Genomic DNA, 14761 nt, shown 5'->3' with positions numbered 1-14761 from the left:
GCAGTGTGATGTGGTAGCTAAAAAGGCAAATGCAATTTTGGGCTGTATCAACAGAAACATAGTGTCCAGATCACACAAAGTGATGGTATCACTGTACTCTGCTCTGATTAGACATCACTTCGAGTATTGTGTGTAGTTTTGGGCACCACAATTTTAGAAGGATATGGATAAGGTGGAACGCGTCCAGAGAAGGGCAACAAAGATGACGAGGGGTCTGGAGACCAAGTCCTATGAGGAAAGGTTGAAGGAGCTCTAGAATTAGCCAGCTAATTCCAACTGGAATTAGCCTGCAGAGGAGGCAACTGAGAGATGATATGATAACCATCTTCAAGTACTTGAAGGGCTGTCATATAGAGGATGGCATGGAGTTGTTTTCCACTGCTACAGAAGGTCAGACCAGAACCAGTGGGTTGAAATTAAATCAAAAGAGTTTTCAGTTAAAAATTCGGAAGAACTTCCTGACAGAGTGGTCCCTCCATGGAACAGGCTTCCTTAGGAGGTGGTGGGCTCTCTTTCTTTGGAGGTTTTTAAGCAGAGGCTTGATGGCCATCTGACAGCAGTGCTAATTCTGTGAACCTAGGAAGATCATGAGGTGGAGGGCAGGAAAGGTTACATCAGTGCTTAGTTCTCATGGTCCCTTTTTATATGCCAAGGGTAATGTTGATCACCACTTTGGAGTCAGGAAGCAATTTTCCCCAGGCCAGTTTGGTTAGGGATCCCGACAGTGTTTTGCCATCTTCTAGGGATGGAGCAGGGGTCACTGGGGAGGTAGTTGTGAATGGAGCAGATGAGGTAGTTGTGAATTTCTTGCAGGGGGTTGGACTAGATGACCCTGGACATCCCTTCCAATCCTATGATAGTATTGAACGTTCACTGAATGTCCCAGCCATTTATTGTATTGACCTACATTGTATAATCTGCCTTGAGTCTCAGTGAGAAAGGTGGACTATAAATAGCATAATAAACAAACAAATAAATAAAAGTTACATGACAGCTTGGCTTGGGTAGCGCTTAAGAAAACGTTGTAACAGGTACATCTTATATTTATCTACAAAAAATAAAAAGCAACAACATTTAAGAGTTTTCAATAAGCTTTGGTTTCCCTCTGATGACATACTGTGAAATACTTATTCAACCCTAAGAGAAAGATGACCCTCACTTGGATGGCTGAGATTAAGAAGCTAAGCAGGGTCAGCCCTGGTTAGTACTTGTATGAATGACCACCAGGAAAGACAAGTGTCACTACACAGAGGCAGGCAATGGTAAACCACTTCTGTTAGTCTCCTGCCTTGCCCTTACCACCGTAAGTCGGCTATGACCGACAGCACTTCACATATATACAAATACACAAATATACACACATACACAAAGCGTCAATTAATTTAGGGAAGTAAGGAAAACCCATTAAAATATGTTGGGTAGTTTGCTTTTAACATTGAAAAATGTGTTTTTGCAAGAATTATATGACGTTGAATTATGAATTTGGTAACTTCAGTTCACATCTAATTTAACAGAGTTCTGTACTTCAAAGGGCATTTTACTTTCCAAGAGGTTTAAAAATAAAAAAGTATACATGGAAGATTGCATTTCGGTACCATAGGGATTATGGGATTATTTTGGTCCCATAGGGATTAAAAGAAAACACTGTTTGAATCTGGAGAGACAGACCTCCAAATAGGATTCTTTCAGCTGAGTAACCTGTAGTCATTCTGCACATCGGCAGTATTACAGATATTTCCAGCAAGTTCAGCTGGATTGTGAACATGCAGATACTGAGGTTTATGGGAAAGCAGGAGTAAAAATAAAGGTGCTACTAATAACCTCCCCTTCTTGGATACACACCTTAACACGGTGAGGGGGTTTGAGTGTGTCAGTGAAGCTGAGAGCAGCACCACCAGGAGCACAGGCTTGGTCAAGAGTCTAAACTTCTGGAAGAGTCAGTCAAGGCGGAATGGTCAAAACTGAGATACCAGACTAAGATGTATCCACCCCCTTCAAGATTCAACGGTCACATCAGCAGAAGAGAACTGAATGTTCCAATGGTGATGGGAGTGGAGGAATCCGTGAAGGTTAGCTACTGGGCAGCAGCAGTAGTAGAAGGTAACACTGGCGGAGGATCTCTCACAGACAACGGCAGTGTCACTTCAACTAACCCTCGTTAGTACTACTTGAGTACTGCGAGGCGGAAGAAGGCAATGGTAAACCACTTCTGCTAACCCCTACCTTGAAAACCCTATGACGAGACAGTCCAAAATTAAAAAAGATATAGTGCTAGAAGACAGGACCCCCAGGTTGGACGGCACTCAATTGGCTACTGGGGAAGAGCCGAGGACAAGTACGAATAGCACTATTCTTAATGATGGAACTGGATTAAAGCCGAAAGGACATCTAGTTGCGGACGTGAATAGATGCAAAAGGAACATTCAAAGCTGTGCGACACACATAATAGGAACATGGAACGTGAGAAGTATGAAACCAGGTAAGCTAGAAATTGTAAAACAAGAAATGGAACGTTTAAACATTGCAGTCCTAGGGGTGAGTGAACTAATGTGGACCGACTCAGGACATTTTCAGTCAGAAAATCACAAAGTGTTTTACTGCAGAAATGAACTCAAAAGAAACGGTGTTGCTCTAATAGTGAGGCGAGACATAGCACAAGCAGTCAAGAGCTACAACTCAAGGTCTGACCGAGTAATATCAATCAGACTTCAGGGAAAGCCTGTTAACATAACCATCATTCAAGTTTATGCTCCAACTACGGCTGCTGAAGAGGAAGAAACAGAAAACTTTTATGCAAGTGTCCAAGAAGAAATTGACCACACACCTAAACAAGATATGCTGATAATCATAGGCGACTGGAATGCAAAAGTGGGTGATAAAGCAGAATCAAACATAGTTGGAAAATTTGGATTAGGATCACGAAATGAAGCAGGAGAGCGGCTCATAGAATTTTGTGAGGCCAACAACCTGTTCATTGCTAATACATGCTTCAGGCAACCAAAAAGACAACTGTATACGTGGAAATCACCAGGTGACCAATACAGGAACCAAATAGATTACATAATTGGAAGCAGTAGATGGAGAAGCTCTATTCTCTCAGCTAAAACAAGACCAGGAGCTGATTGCAATACAGATCATGAGTTGTTAATATCAAAAATTAGAATAAAGCTGAAGAGAAACACTAAAAGAATCATAGTGCCAAAATACAATCTAAATAATATTCCTGAAGAATTTAAAGACCAGGTAAGGAACAGATTTGCAATACTAAGTTTAACTGATCATGAGCCAGAAGAATTATGGGCTGAAACTAGAGATATTATCAAGGAAGAATGTGCAAAGACTATCCCTGTAGCCAAAAGAAAGGAGAAGCCTAAATGGATGTCTGAGGAAACTCTTAAAATTGCTAAAGACAGATGACAAGCAAAAACAAAAGGCAACAGAAATAGGGTCAAAAGTCTAAATGCAGCTTTTCAGCAACTTGCACATGGAGACAAGGAAATCTATTATAATAATCAGTGCAAAGAAATAGAGGAGAACAACAAAAAAGGAAGAACAAGAGATTTGTTCCAAAAGATCCGAGAAATCAAAGGGAAATTCAAGCCACGGCTTGGGATGCTAAAAGATCAACATGGAAATACAGTATCCGATCAGGACAAAATAAAGGAAAGATGGAAACAATACACTGAGGAACTATACAAAAGAGATGGAAGAATGACAGATACTTTTGACGAAGAATCTTTTGATGAAGAACCAGAAATCCTAGAAAGTGAGGTAAAAGCTGCACTCAAAGCAATTGAGAGAAACTGGCAGTTTTCAAGAAGACGCTGGATGAATATTTGTCAGAGATGCTTTAGGCTGACCCTGCACTGGGCAGGGGGTTGGACTAGATGGTCTGTATGGCCCCTTCCAACTCTATGATTCTATGATTCTATGAAACAAAGCACCTGGAGTAGATGGAATACCAATAGAGCTATTTCAAGCCACAGAAATGAGTCCATCAGAATCTTAACAAGAATATGTCAACAAATACGGAAAACAAAACATATTCCAGATCTCAGAACTCCACCAAGCAAATTTATTTGAAAATTAATATTTGATTGCACAGAGAGAGAGGTTCCCATGTGTTGATTTGTGTGTGTGTGTGTGTGTGTGTGTAAGGATGTACTGGATTAGATCTAGAAGAAGGTGGAGTGAAAATTGGTGGGAGGAACATTAACAATTTGAGATATGCAGATGACACCACATCACTAGCAGAAAATAGTGAAGACTTGAAATGACTACTGATGAAGGTTAAAGGAGAAAGCTCCAAAGCAGGATTACAACTTAACATCAAGAAGACAAAAGTAATGACTACCAAGGAACTACACAATTTTAAAGCTGACAATGAGGAAATTGAAGTTGTTCAAGATTTTCTATTCCTTGGCTCAATTATATTTCAACAGTCTTGGTTCTGACAGCAAGCTTGAGCCAATGCATTTTTGCACAAACACAGATCCAAACTACCTATAATTTGCAAGTTTTTGCCCAATGAGCATGACATGAAAGGCAATCATAATAAAAATTAGTTTTCCAACTACATTTGATTAAGAAACTCTCCTCTCTTCTTGACTCAACTGACCAGGCCTTTGCAATCTCTACTTTGGATCGCATAACGGTCAACTCTGAAGCTTTAAGTGATGCAAAATAAAACAATATTAATTTACAGCTACAATATATGCCCTAAGCAGTTACAACTGAGGTACAATTGATAACTGAGCAAGGAGGAATACATCTGTGGGATTAGCATGTTTAGGGCCAGGTACACTATCTCCTTGTCCTCACTACTTCAGAGAGAAAATAAGAAGTGTTCAGAGGTAAAACTTACAACACAATGCTTTTTGTAGTCTCCGGATTTTGATGGCTGTACGGTAAGCAGAGAAACGTACATTGTTTAAATCAGCTGAAAAAAGGTGAAGGAAAAAGATGTTAGTCATGCAAATATCATTCAAGTACTGGCATTTCAAAAATTAAGTTACTCATAGTTTTATTTTATTTTTAAAAACAAAACAAAGGTAAAAAGGGGAATGGAACTTCTTGGATCAAGCCAAGTGTCAGCTTCAAACTCAATTCCTGAGTCCTGACCCAAAGAATGAAATAGGTACTGACCATCTGTGACATATTCATCCCATCTAACGTCATACCAAAGATTATTTTAATGCAATCACACAAGTACCATCAAAATAGCCCTGGCCTTTTCAATTTAGAGAAGACACAATGAGGAATATGTGTATAAAATTATGCGTGGCGCTGAGGAAGTTGACAGAAAGAACTTTTTCTCCTTTTTGCACAGTACTAGAAATTGGATGTCCCCTAAGAAGTTGAAGGAAAATAGGTTCAAGAGTGATTAAAGTGATGAACAAGTGGAATTCACTACCACTGCATGCTGAAATGGCCACCGACATACATGGTTTTAAAACGGGTTAAAATCTATCCTGCATGAACCTGCCTATTAACAGTCCTCTAACTCTATATTCAGGAAAACAGGCTGTGTGATTCATGGACTGCTCAAGGTCAAGCAGGCTCCCAGGCTCGGGAGAGATTACAATGGAACAAACACCTTCCATTCCCAGTTCCCCACCCTGGGTTCAAATAACAGAAACACCCCAACAGCTGCAGCTTCAGCTGCAGGGGGGTATTGAATATGACAGGTAATCCTGAGCACCTGACAGACAGGTTTCATTGCAGAAAAGGCCAGCTGTAACATACTCCAGATCTCAGAACTCTACCAAGCAAATTTATTTGAAAATTAATATTTGATTGCACGGAGAGAGAGGTTCCCATGTGTTGATTTGTGTGTGGAGTATATGTGAGTGTGTGTGTTAGGATGTACGCACTATTCATTAAAATCAAAACCTTGTTGTAAAGAGTAAATCTCTTCAAGATGTCTTTTAAAATATTTATATCCTAACTTCTACCATTACAGTCAACAACATTAATATATAAAACACAGCCCAGAATAAAAAATGAATACACAAAAACATATTAATCCAACTGATCCAAAGAACCACAGCCCACTTGTTGTTAGAAACTCTTTCAAATAAATGTTTTAAGTTAACTTGGTCCCAAACAGCGGGCAAAAAAGTGTTTCTAGAAAGGCCATTCCACAGCCTGAGCACCAGCATTGGCCCTTAGTCTGACCTCTAGATCAGAAACTTTAAAGTGTTAACTTTAACTAATAATTTTCTTCCTCATGGAAGAAAATTGTCCTCCTAGCAATCCAGGAATAATCTAGAATCCAATGAAGATCTTTAACTGAAATTGATTGCAAGTGCTTCTAGCAATGGTCACCATTTGAGCATACAAACAAATTGAAATTGAACCCAGACAAGACGGGGACGATGCTGGTTGTGGAAGCATTGGTCTTGAAGGACATTGTGCTTCCCACTTTTGATGGGGTTCAGCTGATGCTGACTGACTCGGTTAAGAGCCAGGGGGTTATATGAGATCCAGCACTCCTGCTAGAGAAAGAAGTAAATGTGAAAAAGGCCTTCTCCCAACTCAGACTAGCCTGGAATATGGCCCCTATTTTGACATGGCCAATCTGGTCACTGGCTTCAAGTCATGGTAACATCAAAACTAGACTAGGGTAACGCATTCTACATAGGTCGCTCTTCAGCTTGGAAACTCTAGCTAGTACATAACACTGCAGCTCATTTATTATCAGGAGTTAGGTGATGCATGTACATTACTCCTTTTCTGCACTCACTCCATTGGCTACCTATCAGTTACCAGGCTCAGTCCAAAGTTGTCTATCACATACAAAGCCCATCAAGGCCTTGGCCTCTCATATCTGCAGGACTGCCTCTCACCCTATGCTCCATCATGGCAGCTTCACTCATCTGAACAGGGGCTTTTGCAGATACCATCCTGCAGTTGAGCTAAATCAACAGATGCCAGTACACATAACATTTCTGTGGTAGCCTTATGGAATGGCCTCCATGAAAATGTCAGAAAACTCCCATGCTCTTGATTTTCTGCAAAATATGCAAAACTGAATTATTCAGAAGTGCTTTTTTACTCATATATATTACTTACATATAGGACAATACCCAGTAGCATTGTTTACAGTTCCTGTCCTTTTACCAAAGATCTCTCTCCGCTATTTCTTATAACACAGTCCTATTACCTGAGTAAAAAAGCACTTCTGAATAATTCAGTTTTGCATATTTTGCATAAAATCAAGAGCATATATATATACGCTCCTACTGGATAGTTTCCACATTGTTAAATAAACCATGTTTAATTAGTTATGCTTAACTTTGGCAATGTTTCATTTCTGTATTCATATTTATGCTTGTTTTCAAATGTATGCAACCCATATCGTATTGTATTGTTCATTGACTGTCCTAGTTACTGATTATATTGACCTGCACTGTGTAATCTGCCTTGAGTCTCAATGAGAAAGGCAGACTATAATTATAAATGAATGAATGGACTTAGCTTTAAAAGCTTCTCTAAGATGCAAATCGGATCATTAAGGATTATTATACTAACAAAGAAGTTGACTGGATGGATCACATACCTACCAGTGTATCTATCTTGTAAAGCTGAGTTTCAGCTTGTTAGCATCATCCAATCCATTAATCCCAGGTGTTTACAATATGCACTGTTATAAATGAATTAAATGAAAAGGAGTAGAACGGAACATCATCAGTGTATAGATGATAGATCATCCCTACTCTCTGGATGATCTTTTGTAATGGTTTAATGCCATTGGGCGGAGCATGAGTGTTCCAAAGTCATCTTCTAAGAGCTTCCATCAGTAGGCATTCAACTACTAGAGTGCACTGCTTCCTGTTCTCATTCCAGACAACTAATCAAGAAAATACTATGGTCAATTATTTAAAAATACACTGAGAGCTTCTAGAGAATCAAAAGGATCATATTCCCCCATTCATTTTCCAGTCAAAGTTGTCAGTCCAGGTGACCAAGGCAGTTTCAGTCCCAAAGATATGGCAGAAGCCTGACTTCAATGGATCCAGAAAACCTGTGCCATCCAAAAATGCCTGGGAATGGGTAACCAACCCATCTTTCCATCCCAAAGGGATGGTTTTAATTGGGTAATTGTTGACTATAATCTGGAAACTGTACACATCTGCAACTGCCCTCTTTCTTAACAAAGCATTCAACATCCTCTCGACCCATCTAGTTAATCCAGTGGCTGGATATTATACGCCATGATGGGCAAGAGTTGAACAGACAGAAGGCAGGTTACACCTCTTCAAGCAGCCTCTAAATATCCTCAGGTGGCAATGACTGTAGCTCACCCAAGCATTATCCCTTTCAATTTAAAAGAGGTTAGAAAGTTTTTGCACAATTAACAGACTGATAGAAGAACTTGGTGCATCATTGAAGGTGTACAGTGAGAGCATTTACTTAATGCAATTTCATAAAACATGGTAACAAACCATCACTGAAGAGATGACGTTGGCATCACAGCCAGACGTGCAAGTGAAAAAGCTCATGATAAAATCCTTCAATAAGCCTATCAGATAAACACTTTGGCTATTTCATTTTAATAAAAGGAAAAACTCACTTACCTAGTGACTGGAAGAGTTCGGTCATTTTTGGGTGATCCCAGCAGGTTGTTTGAGTCTGGTGACTGTGTAAGAAAGAATCATGCATATTTTCACTAATTATGCATATTTTCAATTTCAAAAGTGCAAAAATTTGGGATAGTTACAGAAGCCCAGTGTCTTAATCAGCTTTAATACTGACTTACAAAAAGATAGGAACCATGCAACTAGACCTACAAAATGAAGTAAAGTGGTGGCTTGTGCATTTAGATTAGCAGTCTCAGACTTCAAAGTGTAAACCCAGATTTTTAAAAGCAATTTGAGCTATGAGCATAAGGGCCTGCTGCATAGAAAGTGTCAAAACATCCCTCTGAGTGTACACAATAATTTTACTACTGATAGAATAGTTCTGTATTTACTTTTAAGCTTCCCCTCCTCCTTTCCTAACATTGGTTTCTAACTCTGACAATGACAAGCCTTGAAAGGACAGAGAAACTATTAAGTGAAATATGTATGTTTAAAGAACAGATTATTCTTCCTGGATGTTAATACACAACATTTCACTCAGTTTAAACAATGAAGAAGCAATTGAATGTATTTAATTTGGATTTTATTTCTGCTTGCAAATGTGAGCTTTTAAAATAATTCTTGCTGTGACCTTAAATGAAGGCTTCTGAGGAAAGAAGGGGGGCTGGATGGGTTAATGAAATCTGCTATGATTGGACAGTAGCTGTACCCTAGGGGGCAGCATGAACTGCAGTTTTTAGTCAGCATACTTTAAGTATTCATTCTTGGTAAACTGGTGTGGAGCCTGAGAGAGTCTGTGTGTTTCTGAAAGGATTCGCCAAGTTCATTGAATCAGGGTACAGTTCTGAGAGATTCTAGTTCAGTCAGGAAAATTGTGTGAAGCCTGAGAGAGAGTCTGCGTCTGTGTGTTTCTAAGGGAGAGTTAACCAGCCAGGAGATTCTGGTTAAGTCAACTTTAGTATCACTCAAAAGATTCTGGCTACATCAGGAAAACTGTGTGAAAGTCTGAGAATCTAAATCTGTCTAAGTTTTAGGTGTGTAGGCACGCTGCTCTGCAGTAGAACAGCAGGATTTGAGTCTAATGGCACCTTAGAGACCAACAAGAGCTCAGAGTTTGAGCTTTCGATAGTCAGCGCTCTGTCTTCAGACACGAGTCATTCAGTCTAAGTCAGACCAACTGCATGTGCACCTGGGTCAGTTTGTGTATATCTGAAAGAGATTATCTAGGTCAAGCAAGCTGTGTGGAAAGGCCTGAATGAATCTATATCTGTGTAGATGAGAAGAAAGTTCAGTCTGTTAGTGAAGATCAGTGTGGAAAATTAGTCTGTGTGACTGAGTCTATGAATATACCTTTAAGAAGAAAATTATTTTTGGAACAACCAAGTTTAAGAACTATTCTGAAACCAATACGCTGATAAAAACTCTGCAACCATCACACTTATGTTCTAATATACGTGAGAAAGATCTCTTTTTTCTCTCAACTACCTTCAAGCAACAAGTCTTCCTATATTTCCAGTTAAACTGAGGTGTTCTGAGGCAAAAGCCTTTGGTGGCTAGAAAAACCTTTTGACGGAGGCAGCAATACAAAGGTCACACAAAAACAAAAGAGAAGATGTTCTTGAAATAGAAGCATGGGTTAAGTGGAGAACATCTAAATTTCTGTGTGAGTGGAAATAAACTGTTGGTTGTGACCAAAGCCGACCTGAGGTATACATTTAAGGTAACAAAAGGAGAAACTGAATTAAAAGTCAAAAGGCAAAGGTTTAAAAATAGACAGCAGATCATTACACAGGGCTCATTTCTATGGGGAACACACCGGAACACTGTTCCGGTAGTCCCTCCAAGTCAGGTGGCCCCGCCCACTTTAAAACATTTTGAGCCGTTTAGGCCTCGATTGGGGCTGAAACAGTCAGAATCAGGGCCGAAACGGCTGGGATCGGGTCATTGCCGGGAGGGGGAAGCCTCCCCCGCCCAGCACTGACATGGTCCCGGCCGTTTCAGCTCCAATTCAGGCCGAAACGGGCCCAAAATGGACATTGTCGGCCATTTTGGGCCGTTTCGGCCTAGATTGGGGCCGAAATGGCCTGGATTGAGGCCAAAACAGCCTCCATCTGGTTGGTGCGGGGAGGGCGGAGCCTCCCCCACCCAGCACCGACCCAGTCCTGGCCATTTTGGGCCCATTTCGGCCAGGATCAGGGCCGAAATGGACTAGATCAAGTCGGTGACAGGTGGGGGAAGCCTCCCCCACCCAGCAATGATGTGATCCCGGCCATTGTTGGCCATTTGGGGCTGTTCGAAATGGCCTCAATCGGGTTGGTGCCGGGGAGGGAGAGCCTCCCTCACCCTGCACCGACCCGGTCCCGGCCATTTCGGCTCCAATTCTGCCCGGCACCAACCCAATCCGGGCCATTTTAGGCCTGTTTTGGGGGCAAAACGGCCCTGATTGGGCCACTGCCAGGTGAGGGAACACTCTCCCGTCTCGCAGCAGCCAAATCCTGGCCATTTTGGCCCGATCAAGGGGCATGGCATATGCTAATGAGTTATGCTAATAAGTTCCTGCAGTTCTTTTTCTAGGAAATGACCCGTCATTACATATATAGCTAATGCCTTGTTTTGATTCTTAGCTGTAATTAAGCTTGTTTCCAGTTCATTAGTAATGGGGTTGTCTCAAGCAAAATTTCATGGTTTTTGTGGCTTCTGGAACTACTCTGAAACAAATTTGATCTCTGATTGTGAGAAGAATATATACAAGTGTCATTTCTTTCATATTTTTCTATGATGTTCCGTACGTATAGTGGTGTATATATATAAATATATACTCATCCTACAAAGTGTCTTTTAGCTTTCTCTCATGCTCAAGATCACAAAGTAATTCAAATGAAATGAATAATACAATTTAACCCAACGTTTAAGCCATCAAGATCTTATGTATCCAGATATACAAGTAAGATAAATTTAGGTCGCTCACAGAGCTTTCAGATCTATTGCTGTCCATTTCTCACATTATGTTTTCATACATTAATGTATAAATTTAAATCTATCTAGAAAATTAATTTCACTGGATTCTTTATATCAAAATTCCCAATGTGAACCAATATTATAAAATCAAAAAGAGTCCAGTAGCACCTTTAAGACTAACCAATTTTATTGTAGCATAAGCTTTCGAGAACCACAGTTCTCTTCGTCAGATGCATGGAGGGCAGAAAGAAACTGGTCAAATATAGAGGAGGAGAGGGGAGGGGAGGAGGAGAGGAGGGATGTAAACAACTCCTTTGATATGGAGATGCAAACAGCTCCTTTTGATGTGGGGATCAGTTTGCTTGTGTAAAGGTTCAAAGGAGTTTGCCGTGTTAGTCTGTAGTAGCAAAATCAAAGAGTCCAGCAGCACCACCAAGACCATACAATTCCACTGCAGCACAAGCCTTCGATAACCACAGCCCTCCCCGCCAGATGCATCTGACAAAGAGAACTATGGTCCTCGAAAGCCCACGTCAGGTGCCACTGGACTCTCCCTGACCCCGCCTATGTAAATGAAATCAGTTACCTGTGATAATGAGATAACCATTCATAGTCCCTATTCAGTCCCAGCTTGACAGAGTCAAATTTACATATGAATTCCAATTCAGCAGCTTCCCGCTGGATTTTGTTTTTGAAAGGTTTCTGTTGAACTACAGCACCGCATTCAGCCGAATGGAGAGGAAATCCATCAACCTCATGAAGAAACTGGCACAAATACAAACAGACATCATCTTTCTTTCTAAATGCAAAAAACTGGACATTCTACCCAAGGGACTGTGTGTGAGGAACCCATTGAAATCCACTTACCACACAGACTACAGTGAGAAACTATGCAACACCTTATCCAGGAAACTCTTAATTCACCTCATTGGACTGATGTACAGCAAGCAACAATGCATCAAGCAAGAGATCTCTGAACTAGACTCTTCCATGAAAAACAATCCCTCTGCACAGACCAGGAACTGGCAGATGTTTACCAAAACCAGAGAAACTATTTATTGCACTCTATTTACTGAATTACAGAACAAGAAGGAGAAGAAATTCTCAAAACTCCTGCATGCAACAGGGAACAAGAACACTTTGGATCCACCTAGCAACATTATCAATCTCTCCAGCCACAAACTGAGCCCAGCAGAGGAATCTGTCCTCTCACGTGGACTATCTTTTTGCCCAGCCAGACCCATACAAGCTATACAACTTTGTGGAGACCTGGAGGCCTGTTTTAGACGCCTAAGACTGAAAGAATTCTTCAACTACTCTGCTGAACAAAACGATGAACAAAGCACTGAACAGACACCATCACAGCAGCAATCACCCTCCCAACCCAGCAATGCACAATCATCGTTACAAAGCTCCAGAAAAAAGAATTCCACATGGATACCCCCTGAGGGCCGCAACTCCTCATTGGACTTTTACATTGAATGTTTCCATTGATGTACCCAGGCTAAGATAATTGACAAACAACAACACCTAAAGCAGAACCTCAGCCGTGCAGAAAGAGATGCCATAAACAACCTCCAAAATAATTCTGGCATCGTAATCAAGGAAGCTGACAAAGGCGGAGCAGTTGTCATCATGGACAAACATAACTACATACAAGAAGCAGAAAGACAACTCTCCAACACAACATTCTATAAAATACTACCTTCTGACCCTACGGAGCAATACAAAAGAGAACTCAATACAATATTAAAGACTCTCCCCGTGGACATACAAGAAAGCATCCATACGGACACACCCCAGGAACCACGACCAGGAAAATTCTACCTACTATCCAAAATCCATAAACCAGGTAACCCAGGATGCCCCATTGTTTCAGGAATAGGCACTATCACAGTAGGAGTCTCAGGATACATGGACTCTATCCTCAGGCCCTATGCCACCAGCACACCCAGCTATTTACGGAACACCACTGACTTCCTCAGGAAAATACAGTCCATTGACAACCTACCAGATGACACCATCCTAGCAACCATGGATGTGGAGGCTTTATACACCAATATCCCACATGCAGATGGACTGCAAGCCATAAGGAATATTATCCCGGACAAAACCACAGCACACCTTGCCACTGAACTCTGTCACTTCGTACTAACTCACAATTACTTCGAATTTGGTGACAACTTGTATCTACAGATTAATGGCACAGCCATGGGCACACACATGGCAACACAATATGCTAACATATTCATGGCGGACTTGGAGCAACGCTTCCCCAGCTCCCATCCACTGGAACCACTACTATACTTAAGATTCCTGGATGACATCTTCATCATTTGGACTCATGGGAAGGAAGCCCTTGAGAGATTTCATCAGGACTTCAACAACTTTCACCCTACTATCAACCTGAGCCTGGACCACTCTGCGCAACAGGTACACTTCCTGGACACCACTATACAACTACATAATGGACAGATAAATACCACCTTATACCGGAAACCAACAGACCGATACTCATATCTACATGCCTCCAGCTACCACCCTAAACATACCACTCGGTCTATTGTCTACAGCCAAGCCTTACGTTACAACCGTATCTGCTCCAATGCTCTTGATCGAGACTCCCACTTAAGAGATTTACAACAAGCATTTTTGGGGCTACAGTACCCGCCAAATGAAGTGAGGAAACAAATCAACAGGGCCAGACTAGTACCCAGAAACAGCCTGCTCCAGGACAAACCTAAAGGAACTAAGAACAGAACACCACTGGTTGTCACCTATAGCTCCCAGCTCAAACCCATCCAACATATCATCAGTGAACTACAACCCATCCTGGAAAATGATACCTCTCTCTCAGAAGCCCTGGGTGGAAGACCTTTCCTTGCCTACAGACAGCCCCCCAACCTTAAACAACTTCTCACAATTATGAATCAGCTAGCAGAGTCACCAGCACAGGTACCAGGCCCTGCAACAGACCCAGATGCCAGCTCTGCCCCTATATCTACCCAGGGAATACAATTACAGGACCCAATGGCATCAACTACACTGTCTCTGGCTCTTACAGCTGCTCATCCTCCAATCTGATATATGCCCTCATGTGCCAACAATGTCCTTCTGCTCTGTACATTGGACAAACCAGCCAACCTCTACGCAAAAGAATAAATGGACACAAATCTGACATTAGAAATGGCAACGTCCAGAAACCAGTGGGAGAACACTTC

General features: G+C 41.3%; 1 protein-coding gene across 4 annotated transcripts in view; it reads right to left on the bottom strand.

Moving 5' to 3' along the window:
- Positions 1–14761, bottom strand: part of UTRN (utrophin) — a 584696-nt gene that overhangs the window by 126050 nt on the left and 443885 nt on the right. For all 4 annotated transcript variants that reach the window (XR_008598285.1, XM_054999201.1, XM_054999369.1 and 1 more), the window contains 2 exons: positions 8580–8641; positions 4865–4939 (listed from right to left, as the gene is read on the bottom strand). Coding sequence is in view for 3 of the 4 variants with exons in the window: in XM_054999201.1 (XP_054855176.1) it covers positions 4865–4939; positions 8580–8641 (137 nt within the window). In the remaining variant the exon portion in view is untranslated. The remainder of the gene's footprint in view (positions 1–4864; positions 4940–8579; positions 8642–14761) is intronic.

Source organism: Eublepharis macularius, chromosome 1, assembly GCF_028583425.1.
Source record: "Eublepharis macularius isolate TG4126 chromosome 1, MPM_Emac_v1.0, whole genome shotgun sequence".
NCBI classification, from domain to species: domain Eukaryota; kingdom Metazoa; phylum Chordata; class Lepidosauria; order Squamata; family Eublepharidae; genus Eublepharis; species Eublepharis macularius.
The sequence above is the reverse complement of the archived record's forward strand: the minus strand, read 5'-3'. Positions and strand labels throughout refer to the sequence as shown.